Below are 27,155 nucleotides of genomic sequence, written 5' to 3'. Positions count from 1 at the left end.
GAGAACGCTAGGGGGCCCCAGAAACCCCACCCCGCGTCAGCCAAGAGACAGACACAGCGGTGAGGCACCTGTGGGACTTTATTAGGTAAACAGACCCCAGCTCCAGCCACAGGCTTGGACCGGCCAGCTGAGAGTGGCCTCAGACGCCCGGCCAGGTTCCCTCCTCCCGGCCACAGCCTGGGCTTTCTCGGGGCCACCAGTGCGCACAGGGCCGGGGTGTGCCGCCTGCAGTGGGAAGCAGGCTTCAGGCCGCCCCACCTCGGTCTGGTCCCGGCAGGCCCCCAACACCTGGCTCTGCTGTGGGAGCCGAGAACAGAGACACCACCCGCCCCTCCCCTGCTGCCCTGGGGACTCACCCGGCACCCACCCTCCCCGTGGCCTGGGCAGGGGCTGGGGTGCGAAGCCACCCCTCCCACCCTGAGTCACATGGAAAATGCATCTCCCAAGTGTCTTAAGGGGCAGGAAGGAGGCCTGCCCCTCCCTAGCCAGTGTCCACAACAGGGGGTGTCCTGGGGGGCAGAACGGCCGACCCCCACCACAAGCTAACCTGGTGCACAGAGGCCCTGGGCACAGCCCTTCCCCATCCAGGAATATTTCCTAAATGTGCAGGGGCCGGAAGTTGGGGGTGGGAGGGGTCCGCTGACGGGCTCCGTGAGGTGTGGGTCTCGCTGTGGACTCAGGATGGGGAGGGCTCGTCCCCGCGCCCAGGCCCTTCTGACTTCAGCCAGCACATCTTCTGCTGGTGCTGCTGGACAGCATCTTGCACACAGGCGTCCATCATGGCCTCGGTGAGGACCCCGTCCTCGGAGGCATACGCCGTGGCCTAGTGAGGAGAGAGGGAGCTGAGGGAGGCCGCGGTGGGAACCCCCCACCCCCAATGCACACCAGGGCCCTGAGGTGGGGAGGGGCCAAACCAGGGGCACCAGAACGGCCTCAGGGTGAAACACAGGCTTCCCGCACCTCAGCAGAGCCCAGCATGCGTGTGGACACCGGGAGCGGCCCCTGCAGTGCCACAGCCCTGCCTGCGTCCTCAGCACTGCTGTTTCTCGATGACTTTCTAATAGAAAGCCCAACACCAAGCCCCACTGACAGCTGACCGAGGGCAGCTCCCAAGAGGCCGGGGAATTGCAGACCCTCTGTGTGTCTCAGCCGTAGCCAGGCAGCATCCGCGAGTCGCACTGCACCTCAGACCCTCAGACCCTGACCCTCACCGGCCGCCAGGGCAGAGGCAGCCACTGCCCACCTCGGGGCACCAAGGCCAACCCTGCCCCCACCTCCCTGTCCTCCTGGCACAGGGCTTGGCATCCAGCACACGGAGGCTGGAGCTGCTGGGACTGGGGCCCTTGGTGTTGCCTCAGGCATCTCAGGTCCAGCCCTTCTGCCATGGACAGGTCGCTCCGCATCCCAGTACCAGTGAAAGGCGTGGAGTCCCCAAGGGGAGGCACCTGTGGGTCAGGGTCTTGGCATGGGGACGCCCACTGGGCACCGTGCTCAGGAGTGCACCAGGACGCCTGGAGGAAGCACAGGGCCGCGGATGCTTCCCGGACAGCTGAGTGGGTCCCTAACCCCATCCTGGCTGTGCCTCCCAGAGGCAGGACTCATCTCACAGGGTAAAGGGGCAGCAGCGCACCATCCTCCCACAACACGGCTGCCACGACCGGACCTGCCATGGGGATGACCACGTGGTGCCCGTCCCCACTGGCAGCGCCCACCCCTTGCCAAGAGCCACTGTGTGGGGAGACACTGACTGGAGCTGGACCACCACTGTGGCTGAGGGGCCCAGGAGTGCAGGAGACACTGACTGGAGCAGGACTGCCACTGTGCATCAGGGGCCCAGGACTGCTCAACATCATTTTTGATCTTGAGCTGACCCAAGAGAGTTGAAACAGGTGCAGGAACCCTCAGGGTGCACCCGAGTGGCTGCACCTCACCCAGGGCCCAGCGGAGGAAAGGGGCTGAGCAGATGCTCACGGGGCTGCCCCGCCAGGAAGCACAGGACCTGGCAGAGCCCACCAGAAGTCACAGCTAAATGTCACGTGGCCTCCTGGGTGGGATTCTGGGGCAAGACCCAGTCCCAGGTGGGGCCAACAGTGACACATGATGTTCACCACGTGGCAAGGCCCCGGGCCTGGGAGCTCTCTGTGTTACCCTTGCAACTTTTGTGGGAACCTAAAATCTTCAAACTATAAAAGGTCAAAGACAAGACCTGGACCTGATGTCTTCACGTGTGAATTCACAAAACATGAAGAATCAGCAGCACTCCTCAAACTCTGGGACAAATTGAAGAATATTTCTCACTCATCCTAGGAGGCCAGCATTACCCTGATATCAAACCCAGACAAAGACATCACAAGAAAAATGACAGGCCAATATCCCTGATAAGCATCACTGGCAAAGTCCTCAAGAAAATGCCAGCAAAATGAATTCAGCAGTATAGTTAAAGGACTCTACACCACGAAGAAGCAGGATTTCTTCCTGGAATGCAAGGATAGTTCAACATACGAAAATCAGTCAACGTTCCACATACGAAATGTTTATACAAAAATCAACTGATATTAGCAGAGTGGAGGAAAGAAACCACATGACCATCTCATCTGATCTAGGAAAAGCATTCGACCAAATTCAACACCCTTTTATGAGAAAAACATTCAAGAGGCTGTGTGCAGTGGCTCACACCTGTAATCCCAGCACTTTGAGATGACAAAGGGGGTAGATCACCTGAAGTCAAGGAGATCCACTGCCTTGGCCTCCCAAAGTGCTGTGATTACAGGTGTGAGCCACTGCGCCCAGCCCAAATCATTATTATTTTATTTATCTATTTATTTATTTTTGAGACAGAGTCTCGCTCTGTCACCCACGCTGGAGTGCAGTGGCACAATCTCGGCCCGCTGCAAGCTCTGCCTCCCGGTTCATGCCATTCTCCTGCCTCAGCCTCCCAAGTAGCTGGGACTACAGGCGCCCACAACCAGGCCGGTTAATTTTTTTTGTGTGTATTTTTTAGCAGAGACAGGGTTTCACTGAGTGAGCCAGGATGGTCTCGATCAACTAACCTCATGATCTGCCTGCCTCGGCCTCCCAAAGTGCTGGGATTACAGGTGTGAGCCACTGCACTGGGCCAGCCCAAATTATTATTAGTTTTAGTTTTAGTTTTTTGAGATGGAGTCTCACTCTGTTGCCAGGCTGGAGTACAGTGGCGTGATCTCGGCTCACTGCAACCTCTGCCTCCTGGTTTCAAGCAATTCTCCTGCCTCATCCTCCCAAGTAGCTGGGACTACAGGCATGTGCCACAATACCCAGCTAATTTTTATATTTTTAGTAGAGATGGGGTTTCACCATTTGCCCAGATGGTCTCCATCTCTTAACCTTGTGATCCGCCCACCTCGGCCTCCCAAAGTGCTAGGATTACAGCTGTGAGCCACCACACCCGGCTTATTACTATTTTTTTGAGATGGAGTCTCACTCTGTCACTCAGGCTGGAGGACAGTGGCACCATCTTGGCTCACCACATCCTCTGCCTCCTGGATTCAAGAGATTCTCCTGGCTCAGCCTCCTAAGTAGCTGGGACTACAGGTATGTGCCACCAACATGCCTGGGTAATTTTTGCATTTTTAGTAGAGGTGAGGTTGGCCATGTTGGCCAGGCTGGTCTTGAACTCCTGGCCTCAGGTGATCCTCTTGCCTCAGCCTCCCAATGTGCTGGGATTACAGGCATGAGCCACTGTGCCTGGCCCAAATTATTCTTATTTTATAAGACAGGGTCTCGCTCTGTTGCCTAGGCTGGAGTACAGTGGCACAATCGCAGCTCACTGCAGCCTCGACCTCCTGGACTCAAGTGATCCGCCCACCTGAGCCTCCCAAGCAGCTGGCATTACAGGCATGCACTACCAGGTCTGGCTAATTTTTTCATTTTTTGTAAAATTTCCAGGCTAGTCCTGAACTCCTGGCTTCAAATAATCTGGCTGACTTGACCTCCCCAAATGCTGTGAATACAAGCGTCAGCCACCACCACGCCCAGCCTCTGATTTCTTAGTTGTGGAAACAGACCTGGTCGCAAGTGGGGATGGCCTGGAACAGAGACCTCAGCTGGCCCACAAGGATGGGGTTTGAGATCTGGGGCTCTTTGTCACAGCGGCATAACCCAGCCTGTACTGACTAATACAGCCCCTATAGACCCCGGCTGCAATGTTTAAATCAAGGTAGTTGGCTACTTCATTAATCTGACACACATTCATTCAAAAGCACTGCTAGGTTGAGTGACCAGGTTGTCACACAGACTCTGCAGACCCCAGAGGCGGCGATGCCCGTGTGTGGTCATGGCGCCTTCGGCCCCACAGACTTGGTTTTGCTTTTCCAGCAACCTCCAAAGACCAAAACTTTCTGGATGGCCACGCCCACACTGCTCTGACTCCCGGCTCCCCGTCCCTGCAGCAGCCACGGAGCTGCAGGAGGGGGGCCTCCAAGGAACAACTGGCTGTGGGACAGAGGCCACTCCCACCTGTGTGTCAAGCAGGACCAAGCCCAGGGATTTGGTCCAGAAAACACGACGTCCCTCCATCCCGACCCCCGACTCACACAGGGCCTGTCCTGACCAGCATTTACACCAGGAGGTGCCTGTTGGCCAAGGTGAGAGTCCAAAGCCTCCCGCCCCAGCCGGCAGAGCGCAGGCTACTGTAACGCTGGACGGGCTTCCAAAGAGCCCCGTGTGACCGTCAGCCACCAAAATGGGCCCCCCCTCCTGAGGGCATGAGCAGGTGGGCACCGCCATGTGGAGTGGCCCAATGGGGGTGGGTGCCCCGTGTCATGTCTGTGCACAGAAAACCCCTCAACAGAAGCTCCCGCGTGACACTAGTGCTGGGACAGGCACAACCGGCCGTCTCCACAGCAGATGGGCTCCTGTCTGGGTGGGTGCGCCCGAGCCTGACTCACCTGCCAGGACACAGCCAGCTGAGAGATCTCCCTGCCTGACATGCCCTCCGTCAGCCGAGCGATCTCCGAACACTTCCTCCCGTAGTCAAACTGGGCCAGCTTCAGGCGCCTGGGGAAGGAGTTCCCAAGTGGGCCGGCCAAGGCAGCGGCTCCCACACCACGAGGTGGGGACTGGAAGACACGCAGCCAGGCGGGCACCCATACCAGATGTCCCCTTGGGAGGGGCCTTCTCCCTGTGACAGACCGGCTCTGCACCATCTGTCTGCTGCAGGCCAGGCCCAGACTGAGCAGGAAGAGAGCGGCTGCAGCGCCTGGAGATAGCCCCAACCACTCCTCACAGCAGCCCTGCCCACAGCTGCTCACACAGCACCCGCAGGACGCATGGCCTTTACACTGGCAGTGGTGAGCCCTGACTTCTAGAAAAGCGTCTGCTTGAAGGCCACAGACGCCAAGTCATGGTGCCAGGGCTACGAGCAGCCGTGGGGGCGGGGGAGCCCAGGGCAGGGGAGGGCATAGGGAAACAGGCCCAGACAGCTGGGCTGGCACGGAGCAGGTGGCAGCGGCAACCAGGCTCTCTTTTGTCGTCACTGGCGACAGCAGGGATTTGGGTCAGGTGCACAGAAGGACTCAGAAACCAGGGCCCTGGTGACGCCAAGAAGTGGAGCAGCCTCTGTTCATGTGGAGTGTTCCTGAGGCAGCCAGCGTGTGGCCCCAGGGCCCCTCATCACCTGGAGGGCTCTGCCCACCGTGCCTGCTGCACCCACCGCCAGCGACAGGGAGCTTGATAGCCTCAAGGCACAAGTGCAGCCGGAGCTGCACCCCACACCATGAGGCTCCAGGGCCGGCGTGGCAGCTGGAGGAAGGCCAGGCCAGCAGCCAGCAGTGGACCATGAGGAGCCTCTCCCTCCAATCCCGACACGGGGTCTCAGAGCAACATTCCACGTCACCTCCCATTGGGGTGGCTAGGCACAGGATTTCCTTACAGCCTTCCGTGGAGTGAAGAGGAATGGAAAAGAGGCCGGGCATGGTAGCTCACATCTGTAATCCCTGCACTTTGGGAGGCTGAGGCGGGTGAATCACTTGAGGTAAGGAGTTCGAGACCAGCCTGGCCAATATCATGAAACCCCGTTTCACGATACTAAAAATAAAAAAAAAATTTAGCCAGGCATGGTGGTGGGTGACTGTAATCTGAGCTACTCAGGAGGCTGAGGCAAAAGGACTGTTTGAACCCGGGAAGCAGAGGTTGCAGTGAACTGAGATCATGCCACTGCACTCCAGCCTGGGGACAAGAACGAGACTCCGTCTCAAAAAAAACAAAAAAAGGAATGTTGAAGGTTTGTAAGTGATGGTGGACTCTGCCCCCAAACCCAAGGAGATGCCACCAGGCTGTTCTCAGGTGGTGATGAAGAAAGGGGGGCGGGACCTCCCTGGATGTGGCCTCTGGGACCCTTGGGGCCCACAGTCTCCTGTGCAAAACTACAGGGCAGGGAGGTGGTGCCCACCCCTGTGACGGGGCCTGCTGGGAGCGTCTGGAGAGCAGGGGCGGGGTGGGCCCTGAGCGAGGGTCCCTGGACAGGGGCGGGTGAGGCGGGACACTTACTGCTTTCCTTCTGTGGCCGGCTTAAGAACATACTTGTCAAAATACATTCTCACCAGGCGCTCCCGCTCCTCCTGCCGCGGCAGGTCGAAGTGAACCATCACGTCAATGCGGTCGTTGATGGCCCAGTCGAACTGCTCGGGCTGGTTGCTGGCCAGGACCAGCATGAACCTGCGGGGTGGGGATGAGGATGCTGGGGCTGGTGGCCGAGCTGCGCTGAGGGAAACGGGGCTGCCTCAGCCCCCACAGGAAGCATCTAAAGCGGCAAGAAACACGAGGACGCGGGCACAGCCCTGGTCGGCCGCCTGCCCCCACCATACCCAGCTGTCCCTCCGCCCGGCTTCTGGGGCCTCTGTTCTTGCCCCATATGGTGCTTCCCTGCTGACCCTCGCCCAGCCTGATAGGCAGCACCGGGACCACCACTCCTCCTGCTGCCTGAGCCCTGCCGTGCTGGGAGCAGGGATGCGGGACCCAGAGTCCATGTCAGGAGTGGCCACATGAGCCAGGAGCAGGACCTCGGGGGCTCGGGTGCAGCGGAGGCTCAGCAGGGCCCCAGCCCTGCCTCTTTGGGAAGGACCTGAGCCAGGGCTCCAGGGAGTGTGTACTGGCAGCAGCTGAGCCAGGGAGCCCAACACGCCTGAGGAGTCGGCCACGGCCCCCCGGCACGACTTGATCCTCCGTGTGACACGTGACCAGGGCTGGAGGGGCCCAGGAGACCAAAAAACTCAAACTTAGGGGATTTGGAAGGAAGTAGGGAGCCTGCCATGGGGTGATCACCATACTGGGGACCTCAGGGCAGGAGCTCACGGAGGACGCACAATGTGGGGAGGCCCCCAGGCCTGGAGGGTGCACCCCATCCAACATCCGGGCGGGGGTCCAAGGCCCCAGGCTCCACCCAAACACACAGGACCTGCTCGTGCCCAGCTTCCCGTGGGAGCAAACGTGTCTCCATCTCCCACCCCGGGGCACCCACACCCTCCAAGGGAGAACCCAGCAGAGCCTCAGGCGATCAGACCGCCTCCCTTGCCGGCACAGGACCGCGGAAACCCAGGGGCAGAGGGACCTGCAAGCTGGGGCAGCATCGCACAGGGAAGTGAGGACGGGACTGACCCCGGCTCTGCCCAGGAGGCCCCCGCATGTTCCTGAGTGACACCTCATGCTGTCCCGAGCTGGGCCATTCCCAGGGGACATCCAAGGTGGACACGCTGAGGCCACGTGTGCTGCCCAGCACTGTGATCCAGGGCCCCTGAGGTCCCTTGGTGGGAACCAAGGGCGACGGCTGCACAGCCCTACCCGGGGGCCTAGGACGCTCCCTCACTTGTTGCTGTGCTGGCCCGTGCGGTACAGGAAGGCGTTCAGTGTGGCCCGGAGGTCCTCGCTTATCTTCTCCTACAGAGAAGGTTCTAGCTTTAGACACCAGGAGCAAAGCCCTGTAAACAGCACAGCAGAAGCTCCCACAGGCCTCCCTCCTGCAGGGAGCAGGGACGTGGCCACACTTTCATGGATCTAAACTCAAAAGCCTGACCAGGGCCAGGGGCGGCGGCTCATGCACATAACCTAGCATTTTGGGAGGCTGAGGAGGGCAGATCACCTGAGGTAGGGAGTTTGAGGCCATCCTGGCCAACATGATGAGACCCCCGTCTCCACTAAAAGTACAAAAATTAGCTAGGGTAGTGGCACACCTGTAGTCCCAGCTACGTGGGAGGCTGAAGCAGGAGAATCACTTCAACCTGGGAGGCAGAGGTTGCAGCGAGCCGAAATTGCACCACTGCACTCCAGCATGGGCGACAGAGTGAGACTCTGTATCAAAAAAAACAAAAACAAAAACAAAAAAAACCCTGACTGGGCATGGGGGCTCACGTCTGTAATCCCAGAACCTCAGAAGGTCAAGGCGGGAGCATCTCTTATAGCCTAGCCTGGGTAACGAGGGGAACCTGGGAGGCAGAGGTTGCAGCGAGCTGAAATTGCACCGCTGCACTCTAGCATGGGAGACAGAGTGAGACTCTGGAGAAACAAAAAAAAAGCCTGACCGGGCGTGGGGACTCACATATGTAATACCTGCACTTGAGAACGTCAAGGCGGGCAAACCTCTTTAGCTCAGAAGTTCGAGCCCAGTCTGGGCAACGTGAGGAAACTCCATCTCTACTAACGTTACAAAAAAATTAGCCGGGCATGGCACTGTGCCCCTGCAGTCCTGCCTACGCGGGCAGCTGAGGCAGGAGGACAGCTTGAGCTCGAGGCTACAGTGAACTGTGATCATGCCACTGCACTCCAGCCTGGGCGACAGAGACCCTGTCTTAAAATGATAATTAAAAGGCTGGGTGTGGTGGATCACGCATGCAATCCCAGTATTTTGGGAGGCTGAGGCGGGAGGATCATTTGAGATCAGGAGTTTTTGACCAGCCTGACCAACATGGTGAAACCCCATCTCTATTAAAAATACAAAAAACGTAACTGGGTATGGTGGCAAAAGCATGTAATCCCAGCTACTTAGGGGGCTGAGGCAGGAGACTCGCTTGAATCCAGGAGGTGGAGGTTGCAGTGAGCCAAGATTGCGCCACTGCAAGCCAGCTTAAGCCATAGAGCGAGACTTCCTCTCAAATAAATAAAAATAAAAAGAGACCAGGGCATCCGGGTGTGGTGGCTCACGCCTGTATCCCAGGACTTTTGGAGGCCAAGGAGGGCGGATCACCTGAGGTCAGGAGTTCGAGACCAGTCTGGCCAACATGATGAAACCCCGTTTCTACTAAAAATAGAAATACTGTCTGGACATGGTGGTGGGCACCTGTAATCCAAGCTACTTGGGAAGCTGAGACAGAAGAATCGCTTGAACCCAGGAGGTAGAGGCTGCAGTGAGCCGACATTATACCCCTGCACTCCAGCCTGGCTACAGAGAGAGATTCCATCTCAAAAACCAAAACAAAAAAAACCTCAAAAGCCATAACTTAACTTCCAGCTGACCTAAAAAATGCTGTTTTTCACACAAAACTTAGAGAGAAAAAGACATTGATCAGAGGGCTGCAGCCTGGCCCAGGGAGACGGCTGTGTCCACTCCACCACCCCCGTGGTCAGACAGAGGCTTAGTGACACTCACGGTGGCTCGCTTCCGAAGGAAGGCATCTGCTTCATCCACGAAGAGCAGGAGGCTGTGAACGAGAGGGAGGCCAAGCATGGCGAGAGTGACACCTGGAGTGGCCCACAGTAGCGTCCGGCTGTGGCGGGAGCAGGCCGAGCGGGCAGATCCCCAAGGGGTGCAGCCTCTGCCCCATCAGGAGCCCTAAGTCCTGGATCTGACAGAAGCCCATCAGCCTGGCCTCTGGGCAGCTGACCACAGCCCAGTCTCACAAGGCGCCGGGAAGCCAATGGCACACGGGGGTGCCAGACTCTGCCCCACAGGCTTCACCCCCACCCGGCCCAGTGCAGCGCTGGCGGCCGTTCAGAGTCCACACCAGGGGCAGGATCTTCTAAAGTGGGAGGGTGCCAGCCATGAGGAACGTGGTGCCAACGGGGACAGGTGAGGTCGCAGGGTGCCCAGGCTGTGCCCTGCGCGGGGTCACTGTGGGACCTATCGAAGGGTGTGTGCCATGCTGTCTTCGGCTGACTTCCAAATGGTTCTACCAAAAGGAGCCGGTGTCCACGCCCACCTGCACGCGTGTCGGAGGGAGGGCGGCCGTGGAGGAGGCGCCCCTGCAGCTGTGAAGACCCCTCTGCCCCTACACCCACCCACCTCCCTTCTGCCCTGAGCCAAGTATCCCACTGGCAGCCTCCAAACACTGGGGGCCTCGTGTCCACCAGGGTCCACACTCAGGGGACCTTCCCTCTGAGGGACCCTCCGCCGGGCCTCCTGCGTGGCCACAAGGACAGAGCTGCAGAAAGACCACGAGGTCCCGGAAAGCCACCTGGACCCCCTTCCCCGAAGGCAGCCTGCTGGGCTGCAGTGAAGGGCCTGTGTGCATGCTGTGGGGACGTCTCACCCGCGCCGGCTGGTATTGGCCCAGTCAAACAGCTTGTGCATGGCGGTCACGCCTTCCCGCCCCATGGGGGCCACGTCCCCGCCTGTCATGATGGCGTAGTCCATGCCTGAGTGCACGGCGAGTTTCTAGACGGGAAGAGTGAGGGGAGACAGAACAGATGTTCCCTCCGCCTCTGCAAAGCCTGCGCACACCACCCGGAGTGTGGAGCCCCTGTCGGGCGTCCCTGCCTGGAAGCCACAGCCTGGAAGCCACAGCCTGCCAAACAGGAGACGTCCCCTGCCTGGAAGATGGGAGGCGCTCTTACCCACACCAGCACGCTGACCCTACATGAGAGCGGGCAAAGGCCTAAGGGAAGTCCACTCCCCAGGTGGCCGACTTCCAGACACCTGCAGGCGGGTGAGACCCCAGCGGCCCCTGGCCCACCTGCGCAGCCAGGTGCTCTCACCTTGGCAAACAGCGTCTTCCCGGTGCCTGGCGGCCCGTACATCAGGACGTTCCTGTACAGGCTGCGGTTCTTCTTCGTGTTCCTTGTTGCTATGGCAATGTCGCGCACCCGCGCTTCCAGGCTGGGCTGCCAGGGAAGACGGGGACTTGGGGGACACACTCAGGGCCCACGGAAGCCTTGGGAGTAGGGGCTGCAACAATGCCCTGTTGTGGACTCCACTCCTCGGGGTGCCGCCCAGCTCACGGACAGCCTATCCCCGGCACGGTCCAAGCAGTCGCATCTCAGAAGCCGAAAGCTCCTCAGCACCACCACGAGTGCCAGCAAGGGCCACAGCCTGGCACAGCTCCGGGGTCCCCTCCCTGCACCTCCCCGGTCCCAGGCACACCGACTTACACTCAGCACAACACCCTCCAGTGCGTCCTGGGGCCGACTGAGGAGCCGCCGGCTGACCTACCGGAGCGGAAAGGTAAGCGCCATTGGGTCACCTGCCACAGCCACGGCACAGCCACCAACGCACAGACACGCTCGGTAACACACCGAAACGGAGCTGCCCCAAAGCACGGCCAGGACTGGCCAGGACCTGGAACCCCGCCGCGCTGGGAGACTGGGTGACTGTTGCAGGGATTGGGAGCATTTTCCAGTTCCTTATTGGCTTTTATTTCATTACTCACCGAGTGATCTGTGGAGACCCCACCACCCCCGTGTGGAGAGCAGGCACCTCGGGGGCTGGCCAGTGGCGCGGCTCCCCAGGGAGGCCGCCAGACACCATGGTCTGTGACAGCTTCCCCGACACACACCAGCACACCCAAGTCCCGGGACTTGCAAGGACCCCGATGTGCTCCCAGGCCCCATCAAGAGCCCCGAGCAGGGCAGACCGAAGCAGACGGGGCAAGAGTCTCACTGATGCAGACCCCTAAGCTACAGCGCCGGACAGGAAAACCCGGGCGTGAAGGAGCGTGCGGTTGCCGGTCATCCGGGGAAAGGGGAGGGACAGGAGGGTGTGCGCAGACAGGAGGGTGTGCGCAGACAGGAGGGTGTGCACGGACAGGAGGGTGTGCACAGACAGGAGGGTGTGCGCAGACAGGAGGGTGTGCACGGGCGGGCTCTGCTCGTGGGGCAGAGGGGACTCAGCCAGGAACCGCACTCAGGAAGGACCAGGCCCGCGCCGCTACCTGGAAGGGGTGCTGCAGCGCCTCCAGCACCGTGATGCGGGACGTCTCCCTCACCAGGGATGGCTTCCACAGCCGAGCCTCGATGAAGCGGGCCGCCGCGGCTGTCCCATTCTTGGCAGAGTAGACCCCGCCAGCCAGCAGCGTCAGCCCAACCACCTGCAGCAGAGACACCGCACTGGGGTGCCTGCCCCACCCTCCCTCCCTCCTAGAGCGGGAAATGCGCGGGGCTGCCCCACCCTCTCTCCGCCCAAGGGAGAAGCACAGGGCTGTGTGCTGGCAGCACAGGAACCCGAATTCCCCGGCCCTGAATCCCACAGCCCCGCGGTTACAGGAGGCAGGCGGGGCCGTCACAGCGCCCTCACTCAGGACCATTTTCTCTGCAACTGGCAGCATAAATCCTGCAAAGTCCCAGTTGCTGAGCAGGGCCCTGGGCAGACCCAGCCGGCTATGTCACAGAGCCACACCCTCTGCTACTTCCTTGGCCGCTAAAATGGTACTTTATTCCTGGAAAACAAGGCTAACCCGAAATCTCTGACTCGTTTTAAAAATCGATTAGGGGCCGGGCGCGGTGGCTCACGCCTGTAATCCCAGCACTTTGGGAGGCCCAGGCGGGCGGATCACAAGGTCAGGAGATCGAGACCACGGTGAAACCCCGTCTCTACTAAAAATACAAAAAATTAGCCGGGGCCGGGCGCGGTGGCTCAAGCCTGTAATCCCAGCACTTTGGGAGGCCGAGACGGGCGGATCACGAGGTCAGGAGATCGAGACCATCCTGGCTAACACGGTGAAACCCCGTCTCTACTAAAAATACAAGAAAATTAGCCGGGCGAGGTGGTGGGCGCCTGTAGTCCCAGCTACTTGGGAGGCTGAGGCAGGAGAATGGCGTGAACCCGGGGGGGCGGAGCTTGCAGTGAGCCGAGATCGCGCCACTGCACTCCAGCCTGGGGCACAGAGCAAGACTCCGTCTCAAAAAAAAAAAAAAAAATCGATTAGGCTGACTGGGCGCGGTAGCTCAGGCCTGCGATCCCAGCACTTTGGGAGGCTGAGGCGGGTGGATCACCTGAGGTCGGGAGTTCGAGGCCAGCCTAACCAACCTGGAGAAACCCTGTCTCTACTAAAAAACAAAAAATTAGCTGGCCATGGTGGCAGATGCCTGTAATCCTGTCTACGTGGGAGGCTGAGGCAGGAGAATCGCTGGAACCCGGGAGGCGGGGGTTGCAGTGAGCTGAAACCGTGCCATTACACTCCAGCCTATGCAACAAAAGCAAAAGTCTGTCTCAAAAACAAACAAAAACGTAGTCAGGACTGGTGGCTCACCCATGTAATCCCAGCACTTTGGGAGGCCAAGACGGGCTGATCACTTGAGGTCCGAAGTTCGTGACCAGCCTGGCCAACGTGGTGAAACCCCATCTCTACTAAAAATAGAAAAACTGGCCTGGCCTGGTGGCACAGGCCTGTATTAGCTGGGCGTGGCGACGTGAGCCTGTAATCCCAGTCACTCGGGAGGCTGAGGCAGGAGAACTGCTTGAACTGGGGAGGTGCAGCCTGCAGTGAGCCGAGATGGCGCCACTGCACTCCAGTCTGATCACAGAGCAAGACCCTGCCTCTAAACACAAATACACAAAAGTCAATGGTGCATTAAGCAGCTCCCTCATGTTCTCACGTGACGCCGTCTCACCAACACGGGTGGAAACAACACCGGCGACATTCACTGTCACACTGGCGAGGCCACGGGCAGGCGCTGCAGTCACAGCACAGGGCACCCGCACCATGGCAGAGCAACTGCCCACTGTGTGCCAGGCACCTACTGTGTGCTGGGCACGGGGGGACGGAGGACGCAGCCGTGTGCGACGTAGTGCACCACCACAGCAGGCCGGAGCCTGAGCACAGAAGAGTGAGGCTTTAAACAAGAGAGGAATCTGTGAACTTCAAACTTTCAGGGTTTTATAAGGACTAAAGAAGGTTTTTGCAAAGTGGAGTCGGGGTCTTTGTTTTTGTTTTGAGACGGAGCCTCGCTCTGTGGCCCAGGCTGGAGTGCAGTGGCGGGATCTCGGCACACTGCAACCTCCATCTCCCGGCTCACGTGATTCTCCTCCCTCAGCCTTCTGAGTAGCTTGGACTACAGGCGCCCACCACCATGCATGGCTAATTTTTTTGTATTTTTTTTTTCTTTTTTTTAGTAGAGATGGGGTTTCACCGTGTTAGCCAGGATGGTCTCGATCCCCTGACATCGTGATCCGCCCACCTCTGCCTCTGCCTCCCAAAGTGCAGAAATCACAGGTGTGAGCCACCACTCCTGACAATTTTTTTCTTGAGACAAGGATTTGTTCTGTCGCCCAGGATGGAGTGCGGTGGTGCGATCTCAGCTCACTGCAGCTGCAACCTCCCTAGGTTTAAGTGATCCTCCTACCTCAGCCTCTCGAATAGTGGGACCATAGACGCTGCCACCTCACCCAGCTAATGTTTGATTTTTTTGTAGAGATGGAGTCTCACTGTGTGGCCCAAGCTAGCAACTGTGTTTTCTTCTTCTAGCTTGAGAAGGGAGGAGCAGCCGTGGCCAGCAGGTACAACGTGGGTTTGCTCTGTGCTGGCAGAGCGCCAGGGCCTGTGCAGAGCCAGCAGGGACAGGACCCAGGGTTCCAGGAGGCCCACACAGGCTGCCCCTCAGCCACCTCCCAGCCTTGTTTTATAAGAATGTTTACCGTGGCTGTCACTTTCTTCCGGTCTGTCAAAAAGGCATGGAATCCTTCCCCAAACAAGGTGCCAGCCGTCCTGCGGGGAAAGCAGCGATGTGACCAGGACGGACAAGAAGATCCATGCCACGTAGCAAGAGCAGGTTGAGGCCCTGAGATGGCGGCCCGGCCTTGCCAGGACAGAGGGGCAGTGACCCCACCAAGGAGCCAGCCTACGGCAGCCAGGCCTGGAAGAGCTGGAGAGCCCCAGGAACAGCAACTCACACCTGCGGAGCTCCTTCTGCAGCCAGCATGGGCCTCGGCAGCGCTCACCTGATGGACTCCAAGACGGTCTGACGGTGCTCGGCCGCCTTCAGGTGGATCTGCTCGCGGATGATGTCTGCGTTCTCTCGTTCGGCCTTGGCGCGTGCCCGGGCCTCGGCCTCCACTCGCAGTATCTCGTTCTTCTGCCGCAGCTCCATCTCCCGCTCCACGGTGGCTGCCCCAGAGAAGCAGGGCAGCTCAGTGCCATGCAGTGCAGCACGTCTGCCTCCGTCCACACGGTGGACAGCCCCACGCCACGGACCGGCCCACACCGCTGGCAGGCTAAGGCCACGGACAGGTCCATGCCGCCACCAGGCCCACGCCACGGACAGGCCACCACAGACCAGCCCAGGCCACGGACTGGCCCAGGCCACTGACAGGCCCACACTGCCAATAGGCTAAGACCATGGACTGGCTCACACTAAGGACAAGCCCAGCCCATGGGCAGGCCCACACCACAGCCCGCACCATGCCATGGACAGACACACACAGGCCTTTGTAGGAACGGTGCACATGCCGGCCCTGCCCGTGGATTAGAGCCCCTGAAATCCGACCCAGAGGCCCAGGCACCTTGTCAGGATGTTCGCTTTAAAGCAAAGAACTGGAATGTGGAGTTCCCAGAGAAGCCCCCCTCACACAGAAACCCAGCTGTCAGAACTCAGAGGCGCGTGCCGTGCCGTGTCTGGCTATGGAATAGTGAACGTGCACACCTCACCACAAGCCCATCCCCGGTGAAAAGTGGTGACAAACATTCGCCTGGCGCCCTCACCGACAAATGCCACGTGGCACCAAATACCTGTGATCCTCATCGGGGACAGTAAAGTAAAGACAGTAAACAGGACAGTACAGACCCATGTTCGAAGCAGAACACAGAGACTCACGCCTGTAATCCCAGCTCTGTGGAAGGCCAAGGCAGGTGGATAACGAGGTCAAGAAGTTCAAGACCAGCCTGCTCAACATAGTGAAACCCTGTCTCTACTGAGGATACAAAAAAATTAGCCGGGTGTGGCGGCGGGCACCTGTGATCCCAGCTACTCGGAAGGCTGAGGCAGAATTGCTTTTTTTTTTTTTTTGAGACGGAGTCTCGCTCTGTCACCCAGGCTGGAGTACAGTGGCCGGATCTCAGCTCACTGCAAGCTCTGTCTCCCAGGTTTATGCCATTCTCCTGCCTCAGCCTCCCGAGTAGCTGGGACTACAGGCGCCCGCCACCTCACCCGGCTAGTTTTTTTTTTTTTGTATTTTTAGTAGAGACGGGGTTTCACTGTGTTAGCCAGGATGGTCTCGATCTCCTGACCTCATGATCCGCCCGTCTCGGCCTCCCAAAGTGCTGGGATTACAGGCTTGAGCCACCGCGCCTGGCCGGCAGAATTGCTTAAACCCAGGAGACGGAGGCTGCAGTGAGCTGAGATTGTGCCACTGCACTCCAGCCTGGGTGACAGAGCGAGACTCCGTCTCAAAAAAAAAAAAAAAAGACCCACGTTCTTCCCACGAAGTGAAGCAGCTCCTGCCCTCCCCGCACAGGCCCTGGCGTCTGGTCGCAGACAGAGGTGTCTTCCGAGAGGCAGTCCTACCCCAGGAAGCCCCAGCAGCCTTGCCCACTGCATTGGTAGCTATGAGGGGCTCAGGCTCAGTGCACGCTGGGTAAGTGTCTATCAGGCGCCGAGGTCCACAAGCAGCCCCCGCTCTCCATGCTGCCACCGCGGCCTCTGCCCCAGCCAGGAGAGCAGACACCCTACCTCGCCGCATGGCCTCCTGCTTCTGCACTGACTCTTCCTGCTTCCGTAAATTCTCCTCATTGAGAAGTTGCTGAGAAGCCGTAGAAAAAGAGAAAAGCCTTTAAAACCAGAAAAACACTCAACACCAATCCAGAGGTTGTGTCTGCCCCAGGACCGGGGGCTCCAAGCATCCCGCGCACCTGGGGGCCTGCAGATGCCACAGCCTGACACAGACACGGGTGACATCGGCCGGGACGGCAGTCGCTGAGGGGCTGCTTTCAGGAGCCCAAACTCCCCAGCGGCAGAAACAGCCCCCACTGCGGCTTCCCTGAGAAGGGCCACTGCGCGGCCGACCTCCCAACACCACCGCCCTGATTCACGCTGTGCTGAAGGAAGCCTCTGTCTTCTGCCAATTAAATGTTAAAGCTACAATGGCCACAACAGACAACGCGTGAATCCCGCCTGTGAGCTCAGGACTAGGGCGACGGGCCCTAAGGAGCAGGGAGCAGATGTCACCCAAGCTTTTCTGATGGGCCCAGAGACCTGCTCTCTGCCACTGACCAGCCATCACAAGCACAAGCCCCCACGCTGCCAGCTGGGCACCCGGGTGGGAGACAAGGAGGCTCCACGAGCCTGGAGAGCCTCTGCTGCGGAGACCATGCAGGGGGTGTGCAGGGGGTGATTCTGCCCGTGTGGGGGTGTATGTGCAGGGCGTGTGTGCCCGTGGTGGGGGGTGTGCCCATGCAGGAGGGGTTATGCATGCCCATGTGGGTGTGGGCGGGGGTGTGTGTGCCCGTGTGCGGTGTGTGGGGATGTGTACGTGCCCGTGTGCAGGGTGTGTGTCCATGTGGGGGGGTGTGTACCTGTGTGCAGGGTGTGTGTGCCCGTGTGTATGGGGGTGTGTTTGCGGGTGGGCGTGTGTGGGCCTATGTGTGCAGGGAGTGTGTGTGTTCCCGTGTGGGGGGGTGCCTGTCTCCCTGTACGTGTGTGCACACGTCTCTGCATGTGTGCCTGTACCCGTGTGCTGGTGCGCGTCTGTCCGAGAAGTTTCCCCTGCACTAGCACCCACCATCAGCAGCCCCAGCGTTCTGGCCCCACGGCCTCTGACCCACCAACCGGTACGAAGCCGCCTACATTCTCAGGGACGCAGGCGCCTCGCAGGGGAGGTTCAGCTCACCTGCTGCTTCAATTGGTCCTCGTAGCGCTGCCGGGCCAGCTTGTCTTGATACTGGGCCCTCTGGGGGAGAAGAGGGCGGCAAGGACACATCTCAGCCGGGAGCTGCACTTAGGGCCGACCCGGCCGGGCACCGGGACTCCCACGCGCCATCAGCCTCACACAAACATGGGGGGGCGGGGACCTCCCGTCCGGCTCAGCAGTGAGGGACTTTGCAGGTCTTAGGCGTTTGTGCAAGGCTGTTCCAAGGGCAGCTCTAAAGGCTGACTGCAGAGCGCCCGGGACCGTGCCCGGCTCCTAGTCCTGCCCCGAGCCATCCCCTGGAGTCGGGCGGCCTCCCTCATGGCCTCTCGCGCTCTTACGGCCTGGTGCTGCCGCGTCTCCTCACTCAGGGTCTTCCTCCTTTCCTCGGCCTGCGCCCGGATCTGCTCGCTCCTGAGCTGCTCCACAGCGGCCTCGTACTCCTGCAGAGCACAGCACCCACCACTTGGCACTTCTCAGGGCTGGCGCTGCCTGACAGTCCCTCCTGTGTCTGCATGGGCCCCAGCACGGCAGAGACTCCGTACCCGGACTAGTGTGTGCAGCAGGCTCGGGGCTCCCAGCCGCATCTGCACCCAGGCTCAGGCCCTGGGGGAATCCAGACCCGCAGGCAGAGAAGCACCAGCAGAAGCCTGCGAAGGCCCCAAGGGAAGGAGGCCGAACACCAACCCCACCCAAGGCTGTTTCTGGGCAGCTCTGGTCAGGTGCTCACTTTTGGACCATGATGAGGGCAGAGCTCGTGCCTATTCTAGGAATCCTGCTGGGTGGGCCGGGCGTCATGGCTCCAGCCTACAATCCCAGCACTTTGTGAGGTCAAAGTGGGTGGATCACCTGAGGTCAGGAATTAGAGACCAACCTGGACAACATGATGAAACCCCATCTCTACTAAAAATATAAAAATCAGCCAGTTGTGGTGGCGGGCTCTTGTAGTCCCAGCTGCTCGGAGGCTGAGGAAGGAGGTTGAACCCAGGAGGTGGAGGTTGCAGTGAGCCGAGATCACGCCACTACACGCCAGCCTGGAAGACAGACTAAGACTCTGTCTATAAAAAAATAAAAATAATATGAAACAGGGCGGGCACAGTGGCACATGCCTGTAATCCCAGCACTTTGGGAGGCCGAGGCAGGTGGATCACTTGAAGTCAGGAGTTCGAGACCAGCCTGACCAACATGGTGAAACCCTGTCTCTACTAAAAATATAAAAAGGAGCCAGGTGTGGTGGTGGGTGCCTGTAATCCCAGCTATCCAGGAGGCTGAGGGAGGAGAACTGTTTGAACCCAGGAGGCGGAGGTTGCAGTGAGCCCAGAAGGCACCACAGAACTCCAGCCTGGGAAACAGACTCCATTTCAAAATAAATAAATAAATAAAATAAAACAAAAAAAATCCTGCTGAGCATAATGAAATGATGCTCAAGATCCAGGCCCTCCAGACGACAAGACACCCTCACCAACACTGGTCCTCCCTCTCGGGTGGCACTGCAGCAGCGTCTCTCACCTCCCCTTGTTTCCTTCTGTGAGATGAGGCACCCAAGCTTGGCCCTGGGCCCCACTGCTGCCCATGTACATGTCGCTGGCCCTACCCACCGGCAGTAGCCCACCAATCTCCACGCCCAAACCCCACGTGCACCCCGGCCTCCCCGCCCACGCCAGCCCCACTCACTTTGAGCTTGGACTGTTGCTCCAGCTGCAGCGTCTGCTCCTGCATCTGTGCCAGATTCAGGGCATCCTTGGCATAACCTGTGGATGCAGGGGCATGGGGGGCAGGTGTTAGGATACCCGGATGCCACTGGGCAGGCATGCACATCAGCCAAGGGGCTTTATGGAATCCACGGCCACACCTCGACCTCAAAGCCCCCAGCCCTGCCTCACCATCCTCCCTCCCAGTCAGACCTGGCATGACGATGCCCCGTCCCCAGCACATGGGCTGATGCATTTGTGGGGTTTTATCCCCCAGGGACGGTCTTGGAGGGTCACATCGGGAAGGCCATCCCACATGGACGGGAGGAAGCTATTTCCCAATTCAACAGAAAGTCAGGTGATGGCTAAAGGGTCCTCTATTTTTTCACATTACAAACGCTTCTCTTAAGCTTCCAATGGCTATTGTCATTGATCTGCCATCAGGCATGTGCAGGCAAGAAAGAGAATGAATAAGAACTGGATACCAGCCAACACGCTCAGAGTGATGAGGGCAAACGTATGACAACGTCCCCAGTTACATTTTGTTCCTGGTGGGGAACTGACAGGTTGACGTTTGGGTGTTCTGGGACAGAAGTACGTATTCTCCAAGCTGCTGAGGCCTAAGCATCAGGTCTCAAAATTTTCTGGGATGACAGTTTTCCCATCACAAAATTTTACCATAAAAATCTTCTGGTCAAGCACGGTGGCTCACTCCTGTAATCCCAGCACTTTGAGAGGCTGAGGCGGGTGGATCACTTGAGGCCAGGAGTTAGAGACCAACCTGACCAATGTGGTGAAACCCCATTTCTACTAAATATACAAAAATCAGCCGGGTGCAGTGGCGCACGCCTGTAATCCCAGCTACTCTGAGGCTGAGGTGGGAGGATGGCTTGAACCCCAGAGGCAGAGGCTGCAGTGAACCCAGATCATGCCACTACACTCCAGCTGGATAGAGAGAGACTTAAAGAAACAAATCTCCAGGCTGGCCACCATGGCGAACCTCGTCTCTACTAAAAAGACACAAAAAGAGCAGGGCACAATGGTACACGCCTATGACCTCAGCTACTTGGGAGGCCGAGGCTGGAGAATTGCTTGAACCCAGGAGGTGGATGTTGCGATGAACCGAGGTTGCGCCAATGCACTCCAGCCTGGGCAACAGAGCGCATCTCCATCTCAAATAAGTAAATAAATAAATACATCTTCTAACACAGAAAAACACGTCCGTAAAGCCGGCAGGGACCCCTGATGTTCCTGGGCTGGGGCTTTGTTCCCGTCTCTCTGCCTCCTGCAGGCCGTCTCACTTTTTGAAGCCTTCAGAATCAACTGCAGCAAACACATCACTACCTAGAGCTCGACGTTTGTTCTCAGCTCAGGTGTAATTTTTGGAGGTGACTGACACAGGCGTGAAGCACCGTGGGGAGCACTCATTGCATTTAGACAGAGGCAGCGATGCACTGGCGTGTGGGGTGGCTCTGCTTGGGCCTGTGGTTAGGCACGAACTGGCCTGACGGGCATCAGCGTCAGATTCCAGGAAAGAGCTTGGAGGCCAACCTCGGGGGCCCCAGTGACCACAGCACAGATGGGACAGGGACCTGCCTCTCAGGGAAGACAGTGCCAGGTCAATGGGTTTGGCTGGTGAGCTCAGGAAGCCAAGGGCTGAAGGGCCCCGGGGCCCTCACCCACTCTCACTCTGACCTGGAGGGGGCCGAGTGTGTGTCAGCCCCCCGGGGTCTTGCCACAGAGCAGTAACAGGAACGTGGGCATCACAGTGAGGCGCTCTGCCTACCTCCTCCCGAGAGGACCTTTGGCTGGATTAAGCTGAGGCCACTCCCTCCCCTGAAAATGGCTCATTGACAGTTCCCACCCCCAGTGACTCTGGGGAGGATGAGAGGGGAAAGAGCAGGTCTGGGGCTCGTGTGGCCTCTCGTTATTAGAATGAGAACAATCATTCACCACCTTGGGGTGACCCTGTGCCAGGACGTGCTCCCAGAGCATGGATTCACACCCACTGGGCACAAGGGTCTCCTCCAGGCACCCCTCTTTGGAGGGCAGGGCGAGCGCTGGTGCTCACACAAACAGTTCTGGGACAATGTGCTGCTCTGGCTTCCAAGGACAGGCCGCAGGAGGGGTCAGGGAAGACCCTGGGAACGAGGCAGCATGGGGCTTTGCCTCCAGGGACAGAGGAGGCAGCCAGGCTGTGAGGAGGAGCCGCCCGTTTGCCCGGAGAGCAGCAAGGCCAAAGCAACGGGCTCCAGCCGAATCTCGGCGACTCTGCTGCCAGGAAAGGGGCACACAGGAAGCCAGGAGAGGACGGGCTTGCAGAGGGACTACCAGGCAGATGGGCACGGCAGGGAGCACCCGGGGAAAAAGAGGTCCAGGACAGAAAGGGAGCGGCAAACTTTGGAGAAGCCTCTCTCACCAGCCAGCAGTCAGGCCAGGAAGGAGGGAAGGGATAAAAATGAAAGAATGAGAGAGTCCACACCTGGAACAGAATCCACAGGAAACAAAGACTGATGGAGGGCTCCCCACGGTGCACCTGGCAGGCCCCGCTCGACCACAGAGGGCAGGCCAAGGCACTGGCAACCCAGGCAGAGCAGACTGCAGATCAGGGGCTCTGGGGCTGCCAGGACTGGAGCAACTCAGAGGCACAGGTCTGCACCATGGGGAGGAGGCCCTCGGCGGCCTGAGGCTGCTCAATCAGGCCTGTACCACTGATAACTAAGATTCAGCTTCTCGAAGTGGGACAAGTTTCGATCTCTAAGTGAAGTCAGCAGGTGAAAACCCCCAGGCATTAGGACAGAAAGGAACCCTCCAAATGAGCCTGCAGCAAGAAAGTCCGTCACCAAAGTCCGCTGTCCTCCGAGGTGCCCTGAAGTCCAGCCCTTGATTCCCATCCTAACCTGATCATTAAAATTACCCAGCAAGGCCATGAGCAGCGGCTCACGCCTGTAATCCCAGCGCTTTGCGAGGCCGAGGTGGGCGAATCACCTGAGGCCAGAATTCAAGACCAGCCTGGCCAACATGGTGAGTGCTCACACCTGAGGGCACTGGGTCAGGGATTTCCTCAAGTTGGGCAGCACGGCCTGACCTGCGGTTCACAGACCTCGCCGTGCAAACGCTAACGTCTTCCAACAAGAACTGCAAATCTGCTAGACTCTTGTTAGAACCAAGTAACTCTCAAATATGCTTCCCTCGTTATGTGGCAATTGCTAGCAACCACCCAACAAACCCATCTACCGACATGGCCACGCCTCGGCCTGCGCCACGTGGAGGCAGCAAGCGCAGAAAGATCCCACGCACTCGGTGGTAACTGAAAGACCAGGGCCAGCCCCAGGCCCTGACCCTGTAACCCGTGAGCGCCACCTCCGCACCTGACCCGCTCTTGACAGCTGCAGAGGTGCAAAAGGGTGACGGAAAGAGTCCGATCCTCCCGGCACGCGAAACGGCTCCGGCCGGGGGTGCTCCGGGGGCGCAGTCTCCCCCGGGAAGTGGCTGCCGACAGCGGCGAGGAGCAGCAAGGGCCAGAGCTCCGGGCCCGGGGCGGCCTGGCCCGACCGTCCCACCCGCTCCGCTCCGCCGCACTCACGCGACTGCTCCAGCTCGCGGGCCGCCTTGGCGGCGCGCTCCAGGCCGGTGGGGTCGAAGTTGCTCCATTTGTCCTTGGGCGCCGGCCGGTCTCCCAAGACGCGGTCCCCGCCGCCCTCGGCCCCGGGCTGCGCGGGCGGCAAAGGCAGCGGCGGCCCCGCGCCTTCACCCTTGGGGCCCTTGTTAATGCCGAAAAGCCACGACATGCTCGCGCCGCCGCCGCCAGGACCCCAACCCGAGTCTGACTCGCGTGCGTCTGGGACAAGCCTCCACGAGCCGCGAGCCGGTGGCCAAGACCACTGCGCAGGCGCGACACACCCCCTTCCTCCCGGCAATAGAAGCGCGTAAGGGACACGCGCGCAGCCCTCGGATTGGCCGCCAGGACAGTGACGCCACAGCGACGGCGCCGCCATGGCGCAGCGTGCTCTGGGACCCAGCGGGCCGGAATGGGGGGCGGGAGTAGGGCGGGCGGGGTGAAGCGTCTGGCTACGGGAGCCACGCCGGGACAAAATTCTCGAGGGACGTACGCGAACCCGGGGCAACCTCCGCCCAGCGCCGCGACCGCGTCGGTCCGTTGCCAGGGGCTCCGCGGAGTTCCGGCCTTGGCGGCAACGGGTGGCAAGTGTCCAGGGAGCGCCCCGCGGTGAGTCCAGGACGCAGAGAAGAGTCTCGCGGGAGCCTCACCCGAGACAGCACCGGCGCCCGGGCGAGCCGAGCCCTTGCGCGATGAGTCGGCGCCCTGGGGTCGCCGCGCCAGGAGCTCAGGGGAGGCACCTCCCTTCCTCCGTGTCTCCGCATGGCCCTAGGGCTCCCCACAGAGGGAGCCGGGGCCTCCCGCCCAGGACCGCGGAGCGGCCCCTTCCCGCGTGGCGGGGCCAGCGAGCTCCTCTTGCGGGGCGTGGACGGGGCCGGGGTGCCCGGCATACAAGCTTATGGAGCAGCCCCCTTTGAAGATCTCCAGGTGGACTTCACAGAGATGCCACAGTGTGGCGGTAACAAGTGTTTACTAGTTCTTGTGTGTACCTACTCTGGGTGGGTGGAGGCTTATCCAACACGAACTGAGAAAGCTCCTGAAGTAACCCGTGTGCTTCTTCGAGATCTTATTCCTAGATTTGGACTGCGCTTACGGATCGGCTCAGATAACGGGCCGGGGTTTGTGGCTGACTTGGTACAGAAGATAGCAAAGGTATTGGGGATCACATGGAAATTGCATGCCGCCTACCGGCCTCAGAGTTCCGGAAAGGTGGAGCGGATGAATCGGACTATCAAAAATAGTTTAGGGAAAGTATATCAGGAAACAGGATTAAAATGGATACAGGCTCTCCCTATGGTATTATTTAAAATTAGACGTACCCCTTCTAAAAGAACAGGATATTCCCCTTATGAAATATTATATCATAGGCCCCCTCACGTATTGCAGGGACTTCCAGGCACTCCCCGAGAGTTAGGTGAAATTGAGTTACAGCGACAGTTACAGGCTTTAGGGAAAATTACACAAACAATCTCAGCCTTGGTAAATGAGAGATGCCCTGTTAGCTTATTCTCCTCAGTTCACCCTTTCTCCCCAGGTGATCGAGTGTGGATCAAGGACTGGAACGTAGCCTCTTTGTGCCCATGGTGGAAAGGACCCCAGACTGTCGTCCTGACCACTCCCACCGCTGTGAAGGTAGAGGGAATCCCAGCCTGGATCCACCACAGCCGTGTAAAACCTGCAGCGCCTGAAACCTGGGAGGCAAGACGAAGCCCGGACAACCCCTGCAGAGTGACCCTGAAGAAGACGACAAACCCTGCTCCAGTCACACCCGGAAGCTGACTGGTCCACGCACGGCCGAAGCATGAGGAATCTCATCGTGGGATTCATTTTCTTAAATTTTGGACTTATACAGTAAGGGCTTCAACTGACCTTACTCAAACCGGTGACTGTTCCCAGTGTATTCATCAGGTCACTGAGGTAGGACAGCAAATTAAAACAATCTTCCTGCCGGGCGCGGTGGCTCAAGCCTGTAATCCCAGCATTTTGGGAGGCCGAGACGGGCGGATCACGAGGTCAGGAGATCGAGACCATCCTGGCTAACCCAGTGAAACCCCGTCTCTGCTAAAAAAACACAAAAAAAAACTAGCCGGGCGAGGTGGCGGGCGCCTGTAGTCCTAGCTACTCAGGAGGCTGAGGCAGGAGAATGGCGTAAACCCGGGAGGCGCAGCTTGCAGTGAGCTGAGATCCGGCCACTGCACTCCAGCCTGGGCGACAGAGCCAGACTCCGTCTCAAAAAAAAAAAAAAAAAAAATCTTTCTGTTCTATAGTTATTATGAATGCATGGGAATGTTGAAAGAAACTTGCTTGTATAATGCCACTCAGAACAAGGTATGTAGCCGGGGAAATGACCAACCTGATGTGTGTTATAACCCATCTGAGCCCCCTGCAACCACTTAATCAAAATAAGATTAAGAACTGGCCTTTTCCTAGGTGATACAAGTAAAATAATAACTATAACAGAAGGAAAAGGAATCCCCAAACAAGTAGCCTTAAGATTTGATGCTTGTGTGGCCATTAATAGTAACAAGCTAGGAACAGGATGTGGTTCTCTTAACTGGGAAAGGAGCTACAGAGTAGAAAATAAATATGTTTGTCATGAGTCAGGGGTTTGTGAAAATTGTGCCTATGGCCAAGTGTTATTTGGGATACTTGGAAAAAGAACAAAAAGGACCCGGTTCATCTTCAGAAGGGGAAGCCAACCCCCCCTGTGCTGCCGGTCACTGTAACCCCCCGGAACTCATCATCACCCATCCCCTAGATCCCCGCCACCCCTCCTGTGCTGCCGGTCACTGTAACCCACCGGACCTCATAATCACCCGTCCCCTAGACCCCCGCCAACCCTCCTGTGCTGTTGGTCACTGTAACCCACTGGAACTAATAACCACCAATCCCCCAGATCCCCGTTGGGAAAAGGGAGAACCCGTAACCCTGGGGATCGATGGGACAGGGTTAAACCCCCATGTTGCCATTTTAGTCCGAGGGGACGTCTACAGGCGCTCTCCCAAACCAGTGTTTCAAACCTTTTATGAGGAGCTGAATCTGTGAGCACCAGAACTTCCGAAAAAGACAAAAAATTTGTTTCTCCAATTAGCAGAAAATGTAGCTCGTTCCCTTAATGTTACTTCTTGTTACGTACGCGGGGGAACCACTATGGGAGACCGATGGCCTTGGGAAGCCCGAGAGTTGGTGCCCACTGATCCAGCTCCTGATATAATTCCAGTTCAGAAGGCCCAAGCTAGCAACTTCTGGGTCCTAAAAACCTCAAGTATTGGACACTACCGTACAGCTAGGGAAGGAAAAGACTTTATCATCCCTGTAGGAAAGCTTAATTGTATAGGACAGAAGTTGTACAACAGCACAACAAAAACAATTACTTGGTGGGGCCTAAATCACACTGAAAAGAACCCATTTAGTAAATTTTCTAAATTAAAAACTGCCTGGGCTCATCCAGAATCTTATCAGGACTGGACTGCTCCCGCTGGACTATACTGGGTATGTGGGCACAGAGCCTACATTTGGTGACCTAATAAATGAACAGGTAGTTGTGTTATTGGCACGATTAAACCGTCCTTTTTCTTCTCACCTGTAAAAACGGGTGAGCTCCTAGGTTTCCCTGTCTGTGCCTCCCGAGAAAAGAGGGGCATAGTTATAGGAAACCGGAAAGATAATGAGTGGCCTCCTGAAAGGATCATACAGTATTATGGGCCTGCCACATGGGCACGAGACGGCTCAGGGGGATACCGAACCCCCATCTACATGCTCAATCGGATCATAGGGTTGCAGGCCGTCTTAGAAATAATTATTAATAAAACTGGCAGAGCTTTGA

General features: G+C 58.4%; 1 protein-coding gene across 2 annotated transcripts; it reads right to left on the bottom strand.

The window, feature by feature from the left end:
• Positions 1-60: 60 nt before the first annotated feature.
• Positions 61-23,607, bottom strand: ATAD3A (ATPase family, AAA domain containing 3A). Of its 2 annotated transcripts, none has more exons than XM_025386506.1 (16): positions 23,297-23,607; positions 19,694-19,770; positions 18,361-18,462; positions 18,002-18,061; positions 16,846-16,915; positions 15,119-15,284; positions 14,816-14,885; positions 12,114-12,269; positions 11,335-11,391; positions 10,942-11,067; positions 10,497-10,621; positions 9,617-9,668; positions 7,841-7,911; positions 6,526-6,693; positions 4,926-5,034; positions 61-823 (listed from the first exon to the last, which is right to left on the bottom strand). In XM_025386506.1, exons 1-16 carry the CDS (start codon positions 23,499-23,501, stop codon positions 677-679), a joined length of 1,761 nt encoding a protein of 586 aa, XP_025242291.1. In that variant the 5' UTR covers positions 23,502-23,607; the 3' UTR covers positions 61-676. The 2 variants fall into 2 exon arrangements, with proteins under 2 accessions (XP_025242291.1, XP_025242299.1); XM_025386514.1 differs by lacking the exon at positions 23,297-23,607 and adding an exon at positions 23,082-23,235.
• Between the last annotated feature and the right edge of the window lie 3,548 nt (positions 23,608-27,155).

Source organism: Theropithecus gelada, chromosome 1 (assembly GCF_003255815.1).
Source record: "Theropithecus gelada isolate Dixy chromosome 1, Tgel_1.0, whole genome shotgun sequence".
Classification (NCBI taxonomy): domain Eukaryota; kingdom Metazoa; phylum Chordata; class Mammalia; order Primates; family Cercopithecidae; genus Theropithecus; species Theropithecus gelada.
The sequence above is the reverse complement of the archived record's forward strand: the minus strand, read 5'-3'. Positions and strand labels throughout refer to the sequence as shown.

Bases quoted from the DNA above. Each gene is read 5' to 3' on its own strand.
- ATAD3A (XM_025386506.1), bottom strand. From the start codon at position 23,501: ATGTCGTGGCTTTTCGGCATTAACAAGGGCCCCAAGGGTGAAGGCGCG. The intron at 14,886-15,118 runs GTGAGCGCTGCC...CTTTCCCCGCAG, and splicing joins ACCGTCTTGGAGTCCATCAG to GACGGCTGGCACCTTGTTTG. The intron at 11,068-11,334 runs GTAAGTCGGTGT...CTTCCCTGGCAG, and splicing joins TGGAGGGTGTTGTGCTGAGT to CCCAGCCTGGAAGCGCGGGT.